This window comes from Macaca mulatta, chromosome 13 (assembly GCF_049350105.2).
Source record: "Macaca mulatta isolate MMU2019108-1 chromosome 13, T2T-MMU8v2.0, whole genome shotgun sequence".
Classification (NCBI taxonomy): domain Eukaryota; kingdom Metazoa; phylum Chordata; class Mammalia; order Primates; family Cercopithecidae; genus Macaca; species Macaca mulatta.
In genome coordinates, this window is record NC_133418.1 from 97,355,001 (window position 1) to 97,371,463 (window position 16,463).

General features: G+C 42.1%; 2 protein-coding genes and 1 non-coding gene across 11 annotated transcripts in view; 2 read left to right on the forward strand and 1 right to left on the reverse strand.

The window, feature by feature from the left end:
- Nucleotides 1-13,448, reverse strand: part of GPN1 (GPN-loop GTPase 1) — a 21,660-nt gene extending 8,212 nt beyond the window's left edge. The window contains exons 1-13 of one of the 8 annotated variants that reach the window (XM_077959832.1): nt 13,414-13,448; nt 12,172-12,225; nt 11,656-11,747; nt 10,543-10,582; nt 9,753-9,819; nt 8,664-8,701; nt 8,101-8,179; nt 7,793-7,887; nt 4,519-4,564; nt 3,740-3,886; nt 2,680-2,762; nt 1,524-1,563; nt 288-378 (exon numbers count right to left, since the gene is read on the reverse strand). In XM_077959832.1, the coding sequence (XP_077815958.1) occupies nt 288-378; nt 1,524-1,563; nt 2,680-2,762; nt 3,740-3,886; nt 4,519-4,564; nt 7,793-7,887; nt 8,101-8,179; nt 8,664-8,701; nt 9,753-9,819; nt 10,543-10,582; nt 11,656-11,747; nt 12,172-12,225; nt 13,414-13,433 (892 nt within the window). In that variant the 5' untranslated portion in view covers nt 13,434-13,448. Of the gene's footprint in view, nt 1-287; nt 379-1,523; nt 1,564-2,679; nt 2,763-3,739; nt 3,887-4,518; nt 4,565-7,792; nt 7,888-8,100; nt 8,180-8,663; nt 8,702-9,752; nt 9,848-10,408; nt 10,583-11,655; nt 11,750-12,171; nt 12,226-12,451; nt 12,572-12,906; nt 13,368-13,413 lie in introns of those variants that run through there. The other 7 variants (XM_077959834.1, XM_015111986.3, XM_077959831.1 and 4 more) reach the window with 7 other exon arrangements.
- LOC114672020 (small nucleolar RNA SNORA36 family) lies at nt 638-766 on the forward strand. Its single transcript, XR_003722221.1, has one exon. It is a non-coding gene; the product is annotated as a small nucleolar RNA SNORA36 family (small nucleolar RNA).
- On the forward strand, nt 12,600-15,955 carry CCDC121 (coiled-coil domain containing 121). 2 transcript variants are annotated; one of them, XM_001099612.5, is made up of 2 exons: nt 12,600-13,225; nt 13,692-15,955. In XM_001099612.5, the coding sequence occupies exons 1-2, from the start codon at nt 12,858-12,860 to the stop codon at nt 14,644-14,646; spliced, it is 1,323 nt and encodes a 440-aa protein (XP_001099612.2). In that variant the 5' UTR covers nt 12,600-12,857; the 3' UTR covers nt 14,647-15,955. The 2 variants fall into 2 exon arrangements, with proteins under 2 accessions (XP_001099612.2, XP_028687664.1); XM_028831831.2 differs by having other exon boundaries at nt 12,623-13,235.
- The last annotated feature ends 508 nt before the right edge of the window (nt 15,956-16,463 follow it).

The following is a 16,463-nucleotide window of genomic DNA, read 5'->3' on the forward strand; positions in this document are numbered from 1 at the left end:
AGCTGAGATCCAGCCATTGCACTCCAGCCTGGGCCACAGAGCGAGACTCCGTCTCAAAAAAAAAAAAACAAAACAAAATTAACCAGGGGTGGCGGCGCATGCCTGTAATCCCAGCTACTCAGTAAGGCTGAGGCAGGAGAATCACTCGAACCTGGGAAGCAGAGGTTGCGGTGAGCTGAGACTCCAGCCTGGGCAACAAGAGCGAAACTCGGTCTCAAAAAAAAAAAAAAAGAAATAAGTAAGTGTAACCTTTTTTTAGTACCTAACACCAAGAAACCCTCCAATACCTTTGGCAGTCCCTGCATCCAAGGCTACAGAACCCATATCTTTTCGAAGGCGTTCCAGTTGTTCTCTCTGCTGTTGGCTCTCTGCACTGGCCTGTATATATAGAGAAAAATGTCATCATATTCAAAAAGGAGTCCCAAATTAGATGCCAGACTTCTCAGTGGAGACGAAGAATTATACAAATACTAGAGGCTACATAAAAACTGATGCAGATAAGGGACGTCCGGTATAGGGACAGAAACACTAAGTAGCGTGGACCTGGGTTACAGCAGAAGTTCAGACTAGAGAGCTCTGCAGACTGATTTAAAGGATTCAGAAACTGAACACAAAAAGATTTCAAAAAAACCCTCAATTCCAAAGTGTTGAGTTCAGTCCAGGGTGGATCTCCTGCTCTGTTAATTAAACTGGAACATTTCAACTGGTTAGGCAAAATGCCTAGATAGAAAGCATTACTCTTTTTATTCATCCCCAGCCTACAAAATGAAAAAACAAAAGATATAATAAAATTTATTATATGGGAAAAAACACAAAAACCTGAAGTAGACATAGCAGGAAGGCTCAAAGACAAGGGATCCAATGAGCCTATGGAAGCAGGACACTCAATCATTTGGGATAAGAGAAGGCTGGGCATGGTGGCTCAGCCTGTAATCCTAGTACTACAGGAGGCCCAGCAGGGAGGATCGCAGGAGCTCAGGAATTTGAGACCAGCCTGGAAAACATAGTGAGACCTTGTCTGTACAAAAATTTACAAAATAAATTTAGCCAGGCATGTGGTATATACATGTTGTCCTAGCTACTCGGGTGGCTGAGATGGGAGGATTGCTTAAGCCTTTCAAAAGGTTGAGGCTGCAGTGAGCCGTGATCATGCCACTGCACTCTGGCCTGGGTGACAGAGTGAGACCCTTTCTCAACAACGAAAAAAGGAGTTGTGAATCACCACTATACTCTATACAAAATTCTACAACTAGTTTTAAATTGACCTCTGAGAGGGAAGAAACATTAAGGAGCCTTTCTGCACCCAGACAACATACATACAAATGTACAAATTTAAATTAACAAGTATTTAGAAGATACACTGAAATTTCATTAGTCAATTGTACCTCAATAAAGCTACAAAAAACTTTTTTAGTTAAATAAAAGATACATTAATAACCAAAACAAAAGCACTTATGTCATCAGGATTGAGCTGGGTTTTTTTAATGGCCCTTCTAAAATATACAAACAGCCTCCCTTCTTACCAGTGATTTTTTCAGACGTTCATATTCAGGACGATACTCCCTGTAAAGAGAAACACTTTCTAAATTCCTTTGCTTAATCATCTATCCTACTCACTCTCCACATCCCTTATGTCCTCTGTTTTCCTAAGACTCTGACAATAATAAAATATCTGACTTCATTCAACATCAGATGTAACAAATCTTAGTCACTGATAGAGTCTACCCAATGGAATTAAAAGCCAAGGTGCCCGCTCCCACCTTGGAACCAGGAGACACAATCCTGACTGCTGGGCTGGAAAGATTAATACTGGTGAGAACATGACTGATGAACTCATCATTCATTTGAGATAAAAGGCTGAGATAAGTAAAAGATAAGCCTGTTGAGCTCAGGATATGCAACATACAATTATGTGCTTTACTTGAACACTAACAGTGAAAGGATACAGAGAAGAGTCTATCCTAAGGTTTTGATAATACCCCTGTGTCTAATGAATCAAAATCAAAATAACGTGTCTGAAAACCAAAACATGGTTGTTAGGATCTTGCAAAATATGAAGCCAAAGACACACGCTAATAAGCCGGCTATCGTGCCACAGGCCTAAGGGAAGTGTACAGGACTCTGACTCCACTTTCCTTTAGTTAAATGGAATCCCAGTATTAACAATGACAACAGTTATAACATTTATTATAAAATATGCTTACTATATGTCAGCAATTGTGATAAGTGCTATATACATGTTTTCTCAGTCTTCACAACAACCTTAGTGCCAAATCCCGCCTACTGCCTGTTTTCATAAATGATGTTTTACTGTAACCCACGCCCATTCATTTACGAATTGTCTAAGGACGCTTTTGTCCTACAATGGCAGACTTCAGCAGTTGCAACAGAGACTGTATGGTCCACAAAGCCTGAGATATCTATTATTTAGCTCTTTACAGAAAAGTCTGATGATCCCTGCTCTTAATCACTCAATACAATGAAGATTTATACTTCCATTAAAAAAAAAAAAGTTAAAGGGAACTTGTTACCCCTACGTGTGATCTGATTCAATAGATATGCAAGGCAAATATAATATATCCATCATGAAAACTTAACGCTTCTCCTGGAAAAACTGCTTTCATATCAGAATTGTAGGTTATTAAGAATGTCATCAATAGAATTTTCCTCTATCCTCACCTTTCATATTCTTCGGCAGCACTGGTAACTTGCACGAAGAGTTCATCTAATCCAGTGCCCAGAACAGCAGAGACACCCACCACCTGCCAAAAAGCATCATCAATGCCACATATTTTTTAATGAAGTATATTCACTTGTTCAAATGTCATAAAATCTTAGTAAGAGAGGTGTATGCTTTGAGAAGTCTTTGGCAAAAAGCCAGGCTAAAAAAGAACAGCACACCTAGTCAAAAGTCACAGAAATAAGTCCATGGAAAATAAAAAAATTGACAAAGAAAGATATGGCCTGAGTGCAGTGGCCCATGCCTGTACTCCCAGTACTGTGGGAGACTGAGGCAGGAGGTACACTTGAGGCCAAGCATTCAAGACCAGCCTGGGGAACATAGCGAGATCCCAGTCTCTACAAAATGTAAAAAATTAGCTGGGTATGGTATACCGCACGTGCCTATAGTCTTAGCTGCTTGGTAGCTGAGTCAGGAGGATCCCTTGAGACCAGAAGGTCAAGGCTGCAGTGAGCTGTGATCCTGTCACTACACTCTGGCCTGGGTAAAACAAAGCAAGATCCTCTCTCCAAAAGGAAAAAAGAAGAAAAAAAAAAAAGATACAATTAGGACTGAACAATTAACAGGACTTATTATCTATTCCCTAACAAACCAAACCAAATCACTTTCTGCTTTGTCTATGCCTTTGCTTGGGCAATTAACTCACTCTGCCTTTGCCTACATAAATCTTACCCTTCTTCAAAGCATACCTCTAATGCTATATCCTCCAAAATCTGTCATTTCGATCTGCCACCCAACTTCCAATCTTTCTTAAGGTACTTACTATATCATCTGTTTTAATTCTGTGTGTAGCCTTCTCTCCCAAATAGACTATAAACTCTGAAGTTAGGGTCCCTATCTTATTCTTCTTGTACACTCCACAATTTTTAATAAGCAATGCTTTAAAAGTTACTTTTCAGTAGGTAATAAGCTTCCTTTCTCAGCCAGGTTCAAAGCCAGTCCTATGGGTTAACAGGTTATCTGGAGAGGCTGTCAGTGTGAACAGGAGAGAAAATTTACCCTGAGTGAGCTGTAAAACTCATCTAACACCAGGCTCATTGAACGAGTCAGGTTACTGACATATGTAGTCTCTTGATTTAAGGCATCTTGGAAAGCCTCAAAATCCTGCATCCATTCCACTGCAAAGCTGTGGTCAATGATGTCAGTCTGTACCAGAGAGAAGTCAATTATGAGCAACCAGAGACAACAAACACAAAATTTATTCTTTTAATTAAGTGGTGACAGCAAAGAGCGTATCATCCATATATTTTCTTTCTCTGCTTCTATTTCCCCCTCCACTGCAACAAGCCACAAAGAACCACGATCATTGTGTAGTCAGTGTAACTAAATGAAGATATATATTCTCTTGGTTCACCCTCTACCATCCACTGCCAAGTAACCAGGGCCAGAATGGACACCAGCACATTCTAGGCTCTGAAGTCAAAATGTCTCCTGCATCCTAGCCATCAACCAACAGAGAAGTTTAGTGTTTTTTAATTTGCCACTTCCAGTACACTAGCTGTCCCTCTCGTAATTACACAGTCTTGACTCTGAGGGATAATCTACACACTATGGTTGAAGTGCTACTCTACCTAGCCTAAAATAATTTTAGACAAGAGTTGGTAATAACTGCTCATTCAATTTGGTTGATTCATTTTCTCGAAGTGCCTATGAATTTGTTTCAGTAAAGCCTGAATCTGGTCTCCAGCATCTGAAAAAATCTTTCTCACCCACCCAAACCTTCCAACCACAAGGTTCTGATGAAAAATGGTGAATCACAACAGGAAGAATACACTTACTTTATTCATGACCACAATGAAAGGCAGCTTGGTTTTGTACAAGATGCTGAAAAACCAAACATTGAGAAGTTATTAGTAAAAGCACATAAGCTCTTGCTTGTCCAGTGTCAGTATGTCGGGCTAAGTAAGAGAAGGGGAATGAGTTCAGAATCTAAAAAGTAGTCATCCATTTTTACATAACACTCATATAGTCTCTCCCAACAGGAAAACCACCACCACCCAGAAACAACACACGAACTCTCACTCTCGTTTGAAGTAATAATGCCTTAATATTGAACTTGTTTTTGTTTTGCTTTTTACCAAACTGGCATTTTTCAGAGAAGGAAATGAACATTTATTGAATATGTATTACAGGTTGAGAATTTCTTATCTGAAATACTTGGGACCAGAAGTGTTTTCAATTTCAGATTTTGGAACATTTGTAAATACTTATTGGTTGAGCATCCCAAATCCGAAAATCCAAAATCCTCCAATAACCATTTCCTCTGAGTGTCATGTCAGTGTTCAAAAAGTCTCAGATTTTGGAGCATTTCAGATTTCAAATTTTTGGATATGGGATGCTCAATCTGTATAGTCTAGGCACTGTGCTAATAAGCACCTTTATATGTATTATCTCCTTTATTCTTTACAAACAACATGTAAATATATACAATTTTTATTTGTCAATTGTACCTCAGTAAGGTGGGAAAAGAACATGAAAACTTTTTTCAATCTGTAAAGTAACATTTAAAAATGTTTCTACCCCCACCTTTATTGAGGTATGGTTGACAAATAAAAATTATATGTATATTTAAGGTGTACAAAGGGATATTTTGATACACAGTTGACCCTTAAACAACATAGGTTTGAACTGTGAGATTTACTTTTCTTCCACCTCTGCCACCCCAAGACAGCAAAACCAACTCCTACTCTTAGACTACTCAAAGTGAAGATGATTAGGATGACGAGTTTTATGATGAGCCACTTCACTTAATCAATAGTTAATATATCTTCCCCTTATTTTCTCTAGCTTATTATATGAATACAGCATATAATACATATAATATATATAATGTGTGCTAATTTACTGTTTACGTTACCAGCAAGGTTTCCAAACAGCAGACCTTTAGTAATGAAGTTTGGGGGGAGTCAAAGTTATAGTCAGGTCTTCCACTCCGCAGGGGTTGGCTCCTCTAACCCCCAAATTGTTCAAGGGTCAACTGTATGTTTACATCACGAAATGATTACCAGCTGGGGGTGTTGGCTCATGCCTGTAATCCCAGCACTTTGGGAGGCCAAGCTGGGAGGACTGCCTGAGCCCACAAGTTCAAAACCAGTCTAGGCAACGTGGCGAGACCCCACCTCTAAAAATAAATAAATAAATAATATATATTTTTGTAAAGAAATGATTACCACCATCAGGCAAATCAAATAATTTTCTTTTAAACAATTAATATGAAAATGGGCCAGGCACAGTGGCTCATGCCTGTATTCCCAGCTCTTTGGGAGGCCAAGGCGGGCAGATCACTTGAGGTCAGGAGTTTGAGACCAGCCTGGCCAACACGGTGAAACCCCGACTCTACTAAAAATACAAAATTAGCTAAGCATAGTGACTACTCGGGAGGCTGAGGCAGGAGAATCACCTGAGCCCAGAAGGTGGAAATGGCAGTAAGGTGAGATCGTGCCATTGTACTCAAGCCTGGGTGACAGAGCAAGACTCTGTCTCAAAAAAATATAAATAAACAAACAATTAATATGAAAATGAAATAATGCTGTCAATCTTCAGATTTCTATTTGGATCAAGATTTCTTGCATCCAACACAAAGGGACATCCCTTGTCATATCAGAAGAGACAAATGTTGGTGATGACATTTGTGCACCCTCAAAATTAAATTCTCTCAGCTTTAATAACTGTCTGCCTTGCCTTGCTTCTCAGTCTTTTTTTTTTTTTTTTTTTTTTTGAGACGGAGTCTTGCTCTGTCGCCCAGGCTGGAGTGCAGTGGTGCGATCTCGGCTCACTGCAAGCTCCACCTCCTGGGTTCATGCCATTCTCCTGCCTCAGCCTCCCTAGCAGCTGAGACTACAGGCGCCCACCACCCTGCCCGGCTAATTTTTTGTATTTTTAGTAGAGACGGGGTTTCACCGTGGTCTCGATCTCCTGACCTCATGATCCCCCCACCTCGGCCTCCCAAAGTGCTGGGATTACAGGTGTGAGCCACCCTGCCTGGCCACTCCTCAGTCTTAATGCACTAATATAATCCAGTGAGGCATGTCCTTCCTCTGCGGGGCAAACCTGTGCCTTTTATTTTTTTGAGACAGGGTCTCACTCTGTTGCCCAGGCTGGAGTGCAGTGACATCATCACAGCTCTGCAGCCTTGGCCTCCCAGGCTCAAGCAATCCTCCCACCTCTGCCTCCCAGGTAGCTGGGATTACAGGCACACACCACCATGCCTGGCTAATGTTTTGTATATTTTGTAGAGATGGGGTTTGACCATGGTGCCCAGGCTAGTCTCAAACTCCTGGGCTCAGGCAATCCTTCCACCACAGCCTCCCCAAGTGCTGGGATTATAGGCATGAGCTACCATGCCTGGCCACCTGTGCATTTTAGAATTATGGATAAATCTTCTTATTCATGCTATCTCCTCATGTTACAATTTCACTCTACCAGCATCATCATTTAGGCCAGAGGACTCTATTCTTTTTTTTTTTTTTTTTTTTGAGACAGGTTCTTGTTGCCCCAGGCTGGAGTGCAATGGCACAATCTGGCTCAATACAGCCTCAACCACCTGAGCTCAAGCAATCCTCCCGCATCAGCCTCCCAAGTAGCTGGGACTACAGGGGCATGCCACCACGCTGGCTAATTTTTTTAATTTTTTTATAGAGACACAGTCTTGCTATGTTGCCCAGCCTGGTCTCAAATTCCCAAGCTCAAACGATCCTCCCACTTTGGCCTCCCAAGTGTTGGGACGACAGACTCGGCCCAGAGGACTTTATTATCTTTAGACTTGGATTTTATTCAACTGGGAACAACTATCAGACAGCTCATATTCATACATCACCTTTTTGTAACAACAAGGGAGGAAAGAGGGTACTGAGAGAGAATGCCAATAGCACATATGCCTCTTTTCTCCTCTGACCTTCCCCAACTCACAGCCACTCAACTGAAGAGCAAATCTGAATGAGCACAAACGCAGGGGTAAGCAATCAGATTTTTAAAAAATTTTAAAAAGAGGAAGAAGAGGAGAAAAAGGCCTTATACCTTGATGGAACACTGTCCCCACCAATAATCAATTACCTGCAGGCATAGAGCATGTTGGACATGAAGGTCACTGGGTTGGTACTTCTCGATGTGTCCATTACATAGATGACAACTGTTGGAAATGAGGATGCCTAAAGCCACAAAATAATCAAAGCCTTGGTCAGAGGGCTCATGACCTGTTCTCAAACTTTTTCCACCATCCTTAACAAGGGGAAACCACTTTAGTCAGGGTGTGCAGAGCTTCTACAACTCCCTCCCATATAAAGTCCAAGGCAATTGGAAATAAATGCTCATCCAGTCTAGCCCCTCTAGCTATTCTCAGTAGCAAGTCCTAGAATACTCACAAGGGCCTCAGTGATAATTGTCCCAGAAGCTGACCAAGTGAATACTTCAATCTGTCCGGGTGTGTCAATCAACACATATCTATGTCAAGAAAGATCATTAAAGAAGTGTTACATTTGTGTTATGCTGAAGGATATTCCATCATATAAGACAATAAACATCTGGTTATCCAAGACTGGAATAACCTCTGCACACTGCCAAATCTAACTTCCTCATATTGCCCTTAAACTGCACATGATGATCCCTTAGACTTTGTTCAATGACCAATATTCACGCTAATGGGCAGGAACAGCAGACCATGAGTTGCTGCAAATGATCACAGGGGAAACTTTTATAGAAACACAATGCATTTAAAATGAAAGACACAAAACCAGAATGTAAATCTCTTGGGAAACATCTGGTTGCTTAGGGCTGGGGTAAGTGTGGAACAGAGGAAGAAGAATGGGAGGAATGGTTTCATCTCAATCTATATCCTTTCAGAGGCTGATGGTATCCCAGATCCTCCATGAAGCCTAGAAATATGTCAACTACAGAGAAATAAATGGGTGTTACTGAAATCACTTACTTAGACATGTTCTGGGCCTTCTCAATAAATTTCATCACCTAAAAGAAAAAGATATTAATGACAACAAATTCTGATTTCAACACAAAATCACAGAGCCCTCTCCAGGGTGGCATACCTCACAGGCACTATCACCTACTGAATCCCTCAATCACCTACTGAACGTTTGCAATCTTAAGACAACAAGGAATAGGCTGGGCGCGGTGGCTCAAGCCTGTAATCCCAGCACTTTGGGAGGCCGAGACGGGCGGATCACGAGGTCAGGAGATCGAGACCATGCTGGTTAACACGGTGAAACTCCGTCTCTACTAAAAAATACAAAAAATTAGCCGGGTGAGGTGGCGGGCGCCTGTAGTCCCAGCTACTCGGGAGGCTGAGGCAGGAGAATGGTGTGAACCCGGGAGGCGGAGCTTGCAGTGAGCTGAAATCCGGCCACTGCACTCCAGCCTGGGTGACAGCGCGAGACTCCGTCTCAAAAAAAAAAAAAAAAAAAAAAAAGACAACAAGGAATAAACAGACTGAGCTAAAGCAACACAGCCACATCAGCAGCACTCCAATACCACCTCGGGGCACAATCCAAGGACCTGAGAAGCGGAAGACTTTGATCTGTCAATGTCAAGTAGTATCTCTTGTCAAAATGTTAACAGCCTGTCTCATGGCTTAACATCAGAGTGAAAAAAACAATGATTATAAAACACTCTTATAGAAATAGGTGACAAAGAAAACCTAAAGAATGACAAATATTTATCACAAGTAAAATGCCCCATCATTTTTCCATTCCATGACTGCTAGTCCATCCCACTCCCAAATATCCCCATCCCAGCTTCAGGGTAATACCACAAGCAAAGAACATGTCAAGAAAATAACCCAGGTCTTTTAGATTTTTGTTAGCTGTCACAAATATTAAATGTGAAGTGTCTGACAATACTGATCACCTTCTCATAGTCTACTTCTCTGTCTGACAAAATGTCTACTTATTTTCTGTATTTATGTGCAGGTTTGCCGCTTTTCTTTATCAATGTGATCAAGCTAAGGAATTTAAGAGTCACAGATTTTTACACAGCCATATTGATATATTAAAGACAGACATACCTGATCAAATCTGGTAGCAAAGAGATTGAGTGAGGTCACTATGCCGCCATTGGGTCCAAGTCCATATCTAGACACCAAGTTGAGGACTGAAATCGCTTATAGATTAGATTATAAAGTTCACACCCAGGCTATCATTCACACAAAACAGCATTATGAAATTAGTGTTCCATTAATGAATATTGGCAACCTAATCCGTGACTACCACACAAACTTAACCACACAGGGAAACATTCAGTATCAAGGTCTGGCTCACTCATTTATGACTTTAGGAATGGCCAGGCAAAATGAAGAAAGCAAAGTGACCAAAATGTAATACAGGTGCATCAGGCAGTGACAGCTCCCTAGCATTGGCCATGAAGGCCACCTGTATAACACCTCCGGCTCTGATCCTCATAAACAAATTAAGCAGAGTACACATTTCACACAGCAATTTACTAAGAGTTAATCCAACTAAACCCACTCATTTCTGAGTTTCCCAGTCTAAAGAGGTGGTGACCAACAGATGATCCTCCAAGGCAAAATACTACCTTGTGGGACCCAGGTAGCTGTCAGTTATCCTGTCCTACTCTCTGCTCTTTAATTACAACAGCCTGCCATCTGGGGAGACAGTAAAAAAACTAAAATCTCAAGCTGAAATAATATTTCTGATCACCTACCTCTGCCACAATCAGCTTCCATCCTTTTGCTTGTATATTTCACAGGGAAAAGGCAAAAACACTCTTTCAAGCCACAAAATACACAGAAACGAAGCCAGGAATGAGTCAAGACCAAAGTAGATGGAAAAGGATACTGTTTCATGACTTCTTTATACTTTACAGTGTCACGAATATCTGAGGAGAAAGAAAAGAATTAACTGGAATGTAATACATGCACATTCCCTACCAGCAGGAAAGTGAAACTGGCCTTCTAGCCTTCTCTTGTCAGCATTCTCTTCTACCACCTCCACTTTCACACTGGTTTCCTTCCTTACAAAGAATAAATGTCAAGTAATTCATGAAGAATGTTAGGGCTAGGAGCTCTAAAGTTATGGTAGAGAGTTTTGTCTCCACAAAGTGAGAAGTTTCACACAAGTCAAACACGCCTAGAAAAAGGGAGGCAAAAATCAAGGGGGAAAAAAAGCTTCTTACTAATTGCCTATTACTAACAAACGCAATGCAAAGGCAATGCAGACATGATTTTTAAAAAGGAATTAGGCTGGGCACAGTGGCTCACACCTGTAATCCCAGCATTTTGGGAGGCCAAGGCAGGAGGATCACTTGAGCCCAGGAGTTCAAGACCAGCCTGGGCAACATAGAGAGGCCTTGTCTCTCCAAACAAAACAAAACTAGCCCAGCATGGTGGCAGGAGGCTGAGGTGGGAGGATCACTTGAGCCTGGGATGTTGAGGCTGCAGTGAGCTGTGAATCACGCCACTGCACTCTGGCCTGCTGGGTGACAGAGACTCTATAAAAAAAACAACAACAACAACAACAAAAAAAGCCTAAGCTGTTTAGGAACTCAAGCAAATCCAAAGGAAATGAAAGTAGATAGTTTAGAAAACATCAAAAAAGAAGGCACTGAAGACTGGCAGGCTGGAGAGTCTGACTCTATTGCCTAGGCTGGAGTGCAGTGGTGCTATCTTAGCTCACTACAACCTCTGCCACCCGGATTCAAGCAATTCTCCTGCCTCAGCCTCCCGAGTAGCGGGAATTACAGGCATCTGCCACCGCGCCTGGCTAATTTTTTGTATTTTTAGTAGAGATGGGGTTTCACCATCTTGCCCAGGCTGGTCTTGAACTCCTGACCTCTTCATCTACCTGCCTCGACCTCCCAAAGTGCTGGGATTACAGGGGTGAGCCACTGCGCCCGGCCTTTTCCATTCTCTTTAAAGCACTTCACACAAGTTATGTTACCGGTTTACTCACCAATATTGGCAGGAAAGGGAACTTCATGTACTGCTGGATCCAGGTTGATCACATAAGGTGGAGTGCCTTGGGCATGCAGGTGTCCTGTGAGCCTCTGCAGAGATATGGGGAGAAGGTTGGAAGGAGACAAAGAGGGGACAAGAGAGAACTTCCTTTACCACCCATGCCTTAAGAGTTTTGCACTTAGATTTTCTTTTACCTGAAATATCCACCCACTATATCCACCACCAAGATACAACTCTCAGTTCAAATGCTACCTTTCTTCATCACCCATCTAACAAAACTTCCCCTACTCATAGTCACTTGTTTACTTGTTTTGATTCTTCGTATGTGGGTTTTCTCTATCTCCTCCATTAAATATTTAGCCCCATGAATGAATCTTGTCAACCTAATTTTCGCTATATCCCCAGTGAATGGTACATGACAGGCGTGCAAGAAATAATTCTTCGGCAAATCTTCACCAAAACCTGTGTGCTAGCACTGTATTAATCTCTAAAGTTACTTGTAAGCCCCTGCCTTCGAGAAACTGGCAATTTTATCAGCAAGACAATTCCTGTACAACGTGGTAAGCTGACCGAGTATGCACTGAAGGTGCACAGAAGACAGCCTTAATTAACCTGGCTAGGGCCCGAGGAGGCTTTGCCGGGGAAGGAACTAAAGTTGATGGGAAACGACCGAAACCCATGCGCCGATACCCTCCAAATCCTCGGAGACCTCCCTCCCTTTCTCCCTGGCCTTCCGCCTGTCGGAGGCAACCTTTTGCGCTCCCCTACTACACCCACGCTGTGTACGTCACCTGTACAAAGGTGGTTTTCCCGGATCCCGCCATTCCCAACACCAACAGACACACTGGGTGCCGCGGACCCCCAGAAGCCTGGGGCTCAGCTGCAGCTGCGGGAGCCGCCATCTTCCTCCTGGCCCCGCCCACCTGACCATAGAGACACCGCATGGCTAGAGAAACTTCCGCGATGTTCTGGGCAGCGAACGAAAACAGAACCAAAGCGTCAGAAAGGAGCGTGAAGGGGCGCGGTAGTTGCCAGGGCATCTTCTTAGTATCGGGCAGGGCTGGTGAGCCAACTAGTGACAGTGGCGAGGAAGTGGGGGCGCTGAGCAAGCGAGAGGAAGGCTGAAGGGAGCTAGGAAAGGGCTCTGATCTCTGCAGCCTGGGAGGGCTTTTGGCCCCAGGGGGAAGGCGAGAAGAGATGGGGTCCCGAGGGCAGGACTCACACAGCAAGAAAACGAGGCGCATGCCTCTCATTTCGAGCCCGCAGAGAGCGGGGAGCGGAGCCACTGGAGGACCGGCTGCTCGGGTTTATTCGGTAGCCGAGGCGGTTAAACAGTTCAGGGCTGGACCAGCCAGGACTGGAGCAGGGTGCAGCCTCCAGGGTTGCTGGGCAGCACCGAGACCCTTTGAGCACCGAACGGATAAACTACGGGAGTTTTCCGCACTTGCACGTTGTTCCCGCGAGTTGCAGGCGCAGGTTCCTGATGCTAGCGCTCATTCCTTGGTAATCACCCTCGGTGAACTACGCAGTTGCCGTGACCTTCAGGATGAATGCTTGGATTCCAGGTGCGAATAGGTACTGGAGGGGAGCTTCCTTCTCACTGAAGGGCTCTCAGAAACTCAGGAAAGATGATGAAAGAGCTTAGAAAAGTATTTCTACTCGCAACCACCCAGTCTGTTTCTGTGGCCCTTTGTAGCTGCTAACAGTGTTCAGTAAGTCATAAGATCTGGCTTTCATACCCAGGCTCTGCCACTTGCTAGTGGTGTGAGTCATGGGCAATTCACTTAAACTCTCTGAACCTGTTTTCTCTTTTTAAAACTGAGATAGTACCTCCCAGGGTTGTGGTGAACGCACGTTGTAAATGATGAGCTAAATCCGTCATCTTTTACCACTAGCTGGATTCCCCTCACCTTGCATAATGTCTGGAACATTCTGGGTACTCAGAAATATTCTCTGGTATAAATAAAGGACAGTTGTGCACTTCCTAAAGTTTCATCAACTGAGAGAGGAATGTCTCATTTGTTCTTTCAGGTTTGCTGAGGGCCCCAGAAGGCTCCTTCCACCGTATCATAGGCTAATAAATAATTTTGTCAAGCCAGAGAAGCTAACAAAGGTGGAGACAATCCTTAAAGAAAAGATAGTGGCGGAAATGACGGTTCTGAACAAGCATATAAAACAAGCTCAAATCCAGCGGGAACAGCTACTGGAGGAATACAGGGAGCTATACCAAGAAAAGTTACTTGTCCAGGCTGAAAACAGGTTCTTTCTGGAATACCTGACTAACAAAACTGAAGAGTACACAAAGCAACCTGAGAAGGTATGGAACAGCTATTTACAACAAAGTGGAGAGATTGAACGAAGAAGACAAGAATCAGCCTCCAGATATGCAGAACAAATTTCAGTGCTTAAAACAGCGCTCTTGCAAAAGGAAAATATCCAATCCAGTTTGAAGCGGAAGTTGCAGGCAATGAGGGACATTGCTATATTAAAGGAAAAGCAGGAGAAAGAAATACAGACATTACAGGAGGAGAAAAAGAAAGTCCAAGCTGAGACAGCTGCAAAGACACGTGAAGTACAGGCCCAGCTCCTCCAGGAGAAAAGATTACTGGAGAAACAACTGAGCGAGCCAGACAGGAGGCTACTGGGAAAGAGAAAAAGAAGAGAGCTTAATAAGAAAGCCCAGGCCTTGAAGTTGGCAGCAGAGCGGTCTATTTTTGAATACTCCTGTGGCCTCAAAAGAGAGAACCAGCAGTTCAAGAAGGAATTACTGCAGCTAATTGAGCAAGCCCAGAAACTAACGGCTACTCAAAGCCACTTAGAAAACAGGAAGCAGCAGCTGCAGCAGGAACAGTGGTATCTGGAGTCCTTAATCCGGGGGAGGCAGAGATTGCAAGGAAGTCATAATCAGTGCCTAAATAGACAGGATGTTCCAAAGACCACACCCAGTCTTCCCCAAGGCACCAAATCAAGGATTAATCCAAAGTAACTCCTCCTAAAATAACACTGATTAGATAACTGGAGCAAGTACTCTTAAGTGCTATATTAACCTGGTTAGGAAGGCTTTTGGATTCCAGATTGTTATTGTAACATCTCCATCATGAGTGTTAGAGTGGAGGATTAGATGGTTTTATCCAACAGTCCTACTAGATATTTGGTAACCAGCTTCCCTTAACTAGTTTTTTCTTGAAATACTCTTGTTAATAAGATATTCCACAAACCTCTAGTTAACCTAACACATGACCCTAACCTAGCCATTTACCATACATCAAACTAGCTAAAGGAAACCAACCCGAGGAAGTGAAAACAGTTGTGATTTATTTCATCTAACTAGATTTCTTTATAGAGAAAAAGTACCTTTAAGGATAGCATTCCAAATAGACTGAATAGCGTTCTGCTCAGTAAATAACCAGTATCAGTTTATCCTCATTCCTTTTGACCGACTTAGCAGACAAAAGCAGTTTTTATAAGATTTTTGTAAGTTTGTGCCAGTGACCAGGTAGCTCCTAGTTTTCTCATGAGCGAAAAAGCATTCTGATAACAGCAAGTCCAGTAAGTGCTAGGCAGAGTGACCTTTCATCTGATGTGAAGCCCCTACAAGTTTAGCTTTAAGTAAATTGAGAAGGTAAGAGAAGACGAAGGAGACATCTATTAGGTCAGCTCTTACATTTGAAAATGTTTTCTTTGAAGAAACACATGTAGCATGGAGGTGACTGAATGCCTCCCCTTATTTCAGGAAAATGTATCCAAAAAAAGTTGAAATATTTGGACTTTTAAAAAAGTGTCATCCATTTCCCTAGCAGCATTCTAAAAGATAGAAGTAAAATGATGTTTATTATCCTAAGTGCTTTAGTTTTAGGTCATTTATTTTCTTACAGGTGCACTTTCTAGTACGTGAAGTATCTTTTGTAATTAACGCGTGCCATGTTTATTCCCATTTAGTAGAACTATAAATTATATTTTAAAGTATATATTTTTAGGATAGTTATATATTTTGGGGGGGTTCTGCGACATTGAAGTTGGGACTAGTTATTTGAATGCTGAATCCCAGTATAGGAATATAATCTCACATTTTAATATGGGTCCTCTATGGGAAAATAGGATCAACTTTGTTTCCCAGAAATTGTTAGTGATGAAAAACTTCAAAATAATTTTCCTGAATTTTCAGCTTTATTTACATGTAAAGTGAATTCCCTTAAAATTGGACTTAAAAAGGATTCTCCTTCAATATGTCCTTACCTTCTAGCTTTAACAACTTTTCTGTTAAATATGTAGTTTATTAAACATTATTAAAAACATTTATCCACTGATTTTATTACTGTTCCAATGTAACACATTTTCTGCTTCATCACTCTATTACCACTCTTAAATGTCTTACACGTGCAAATAATAAAAACTAGTTTTAATGCAGAAATTAGGATTTTAGCATGCAGGTGCTTTAAATTAAATCTCAATTTGTGAGCTGAAAATACAGAAACACGGAACAAGGAAAGCATGGTATCCAAGACAAACTTGAAGGCTTATTCTCTGTGGATGTAAAAACCCTAAGACAATATATTTCTAAGGCTGATAAAAAGTTGTAAAGTAGGAAGCATATTAGTTCTTCTGTTAATTCCCCTCCTGCCACTGGTGTCCTGATTATCTAATTCAGGAGTGGGTAACTTCCACCTGATCTCAGTTCATTTTTACTTCTTATCATCCCAGATAATGGATATGGTATACTGCTTGTGGCTGTCCCTTCCAGAGTGAAGGCTTGAAGACATTAAAAGTTGAATGATAACTGATTTCATACCTTGAAATCCATAC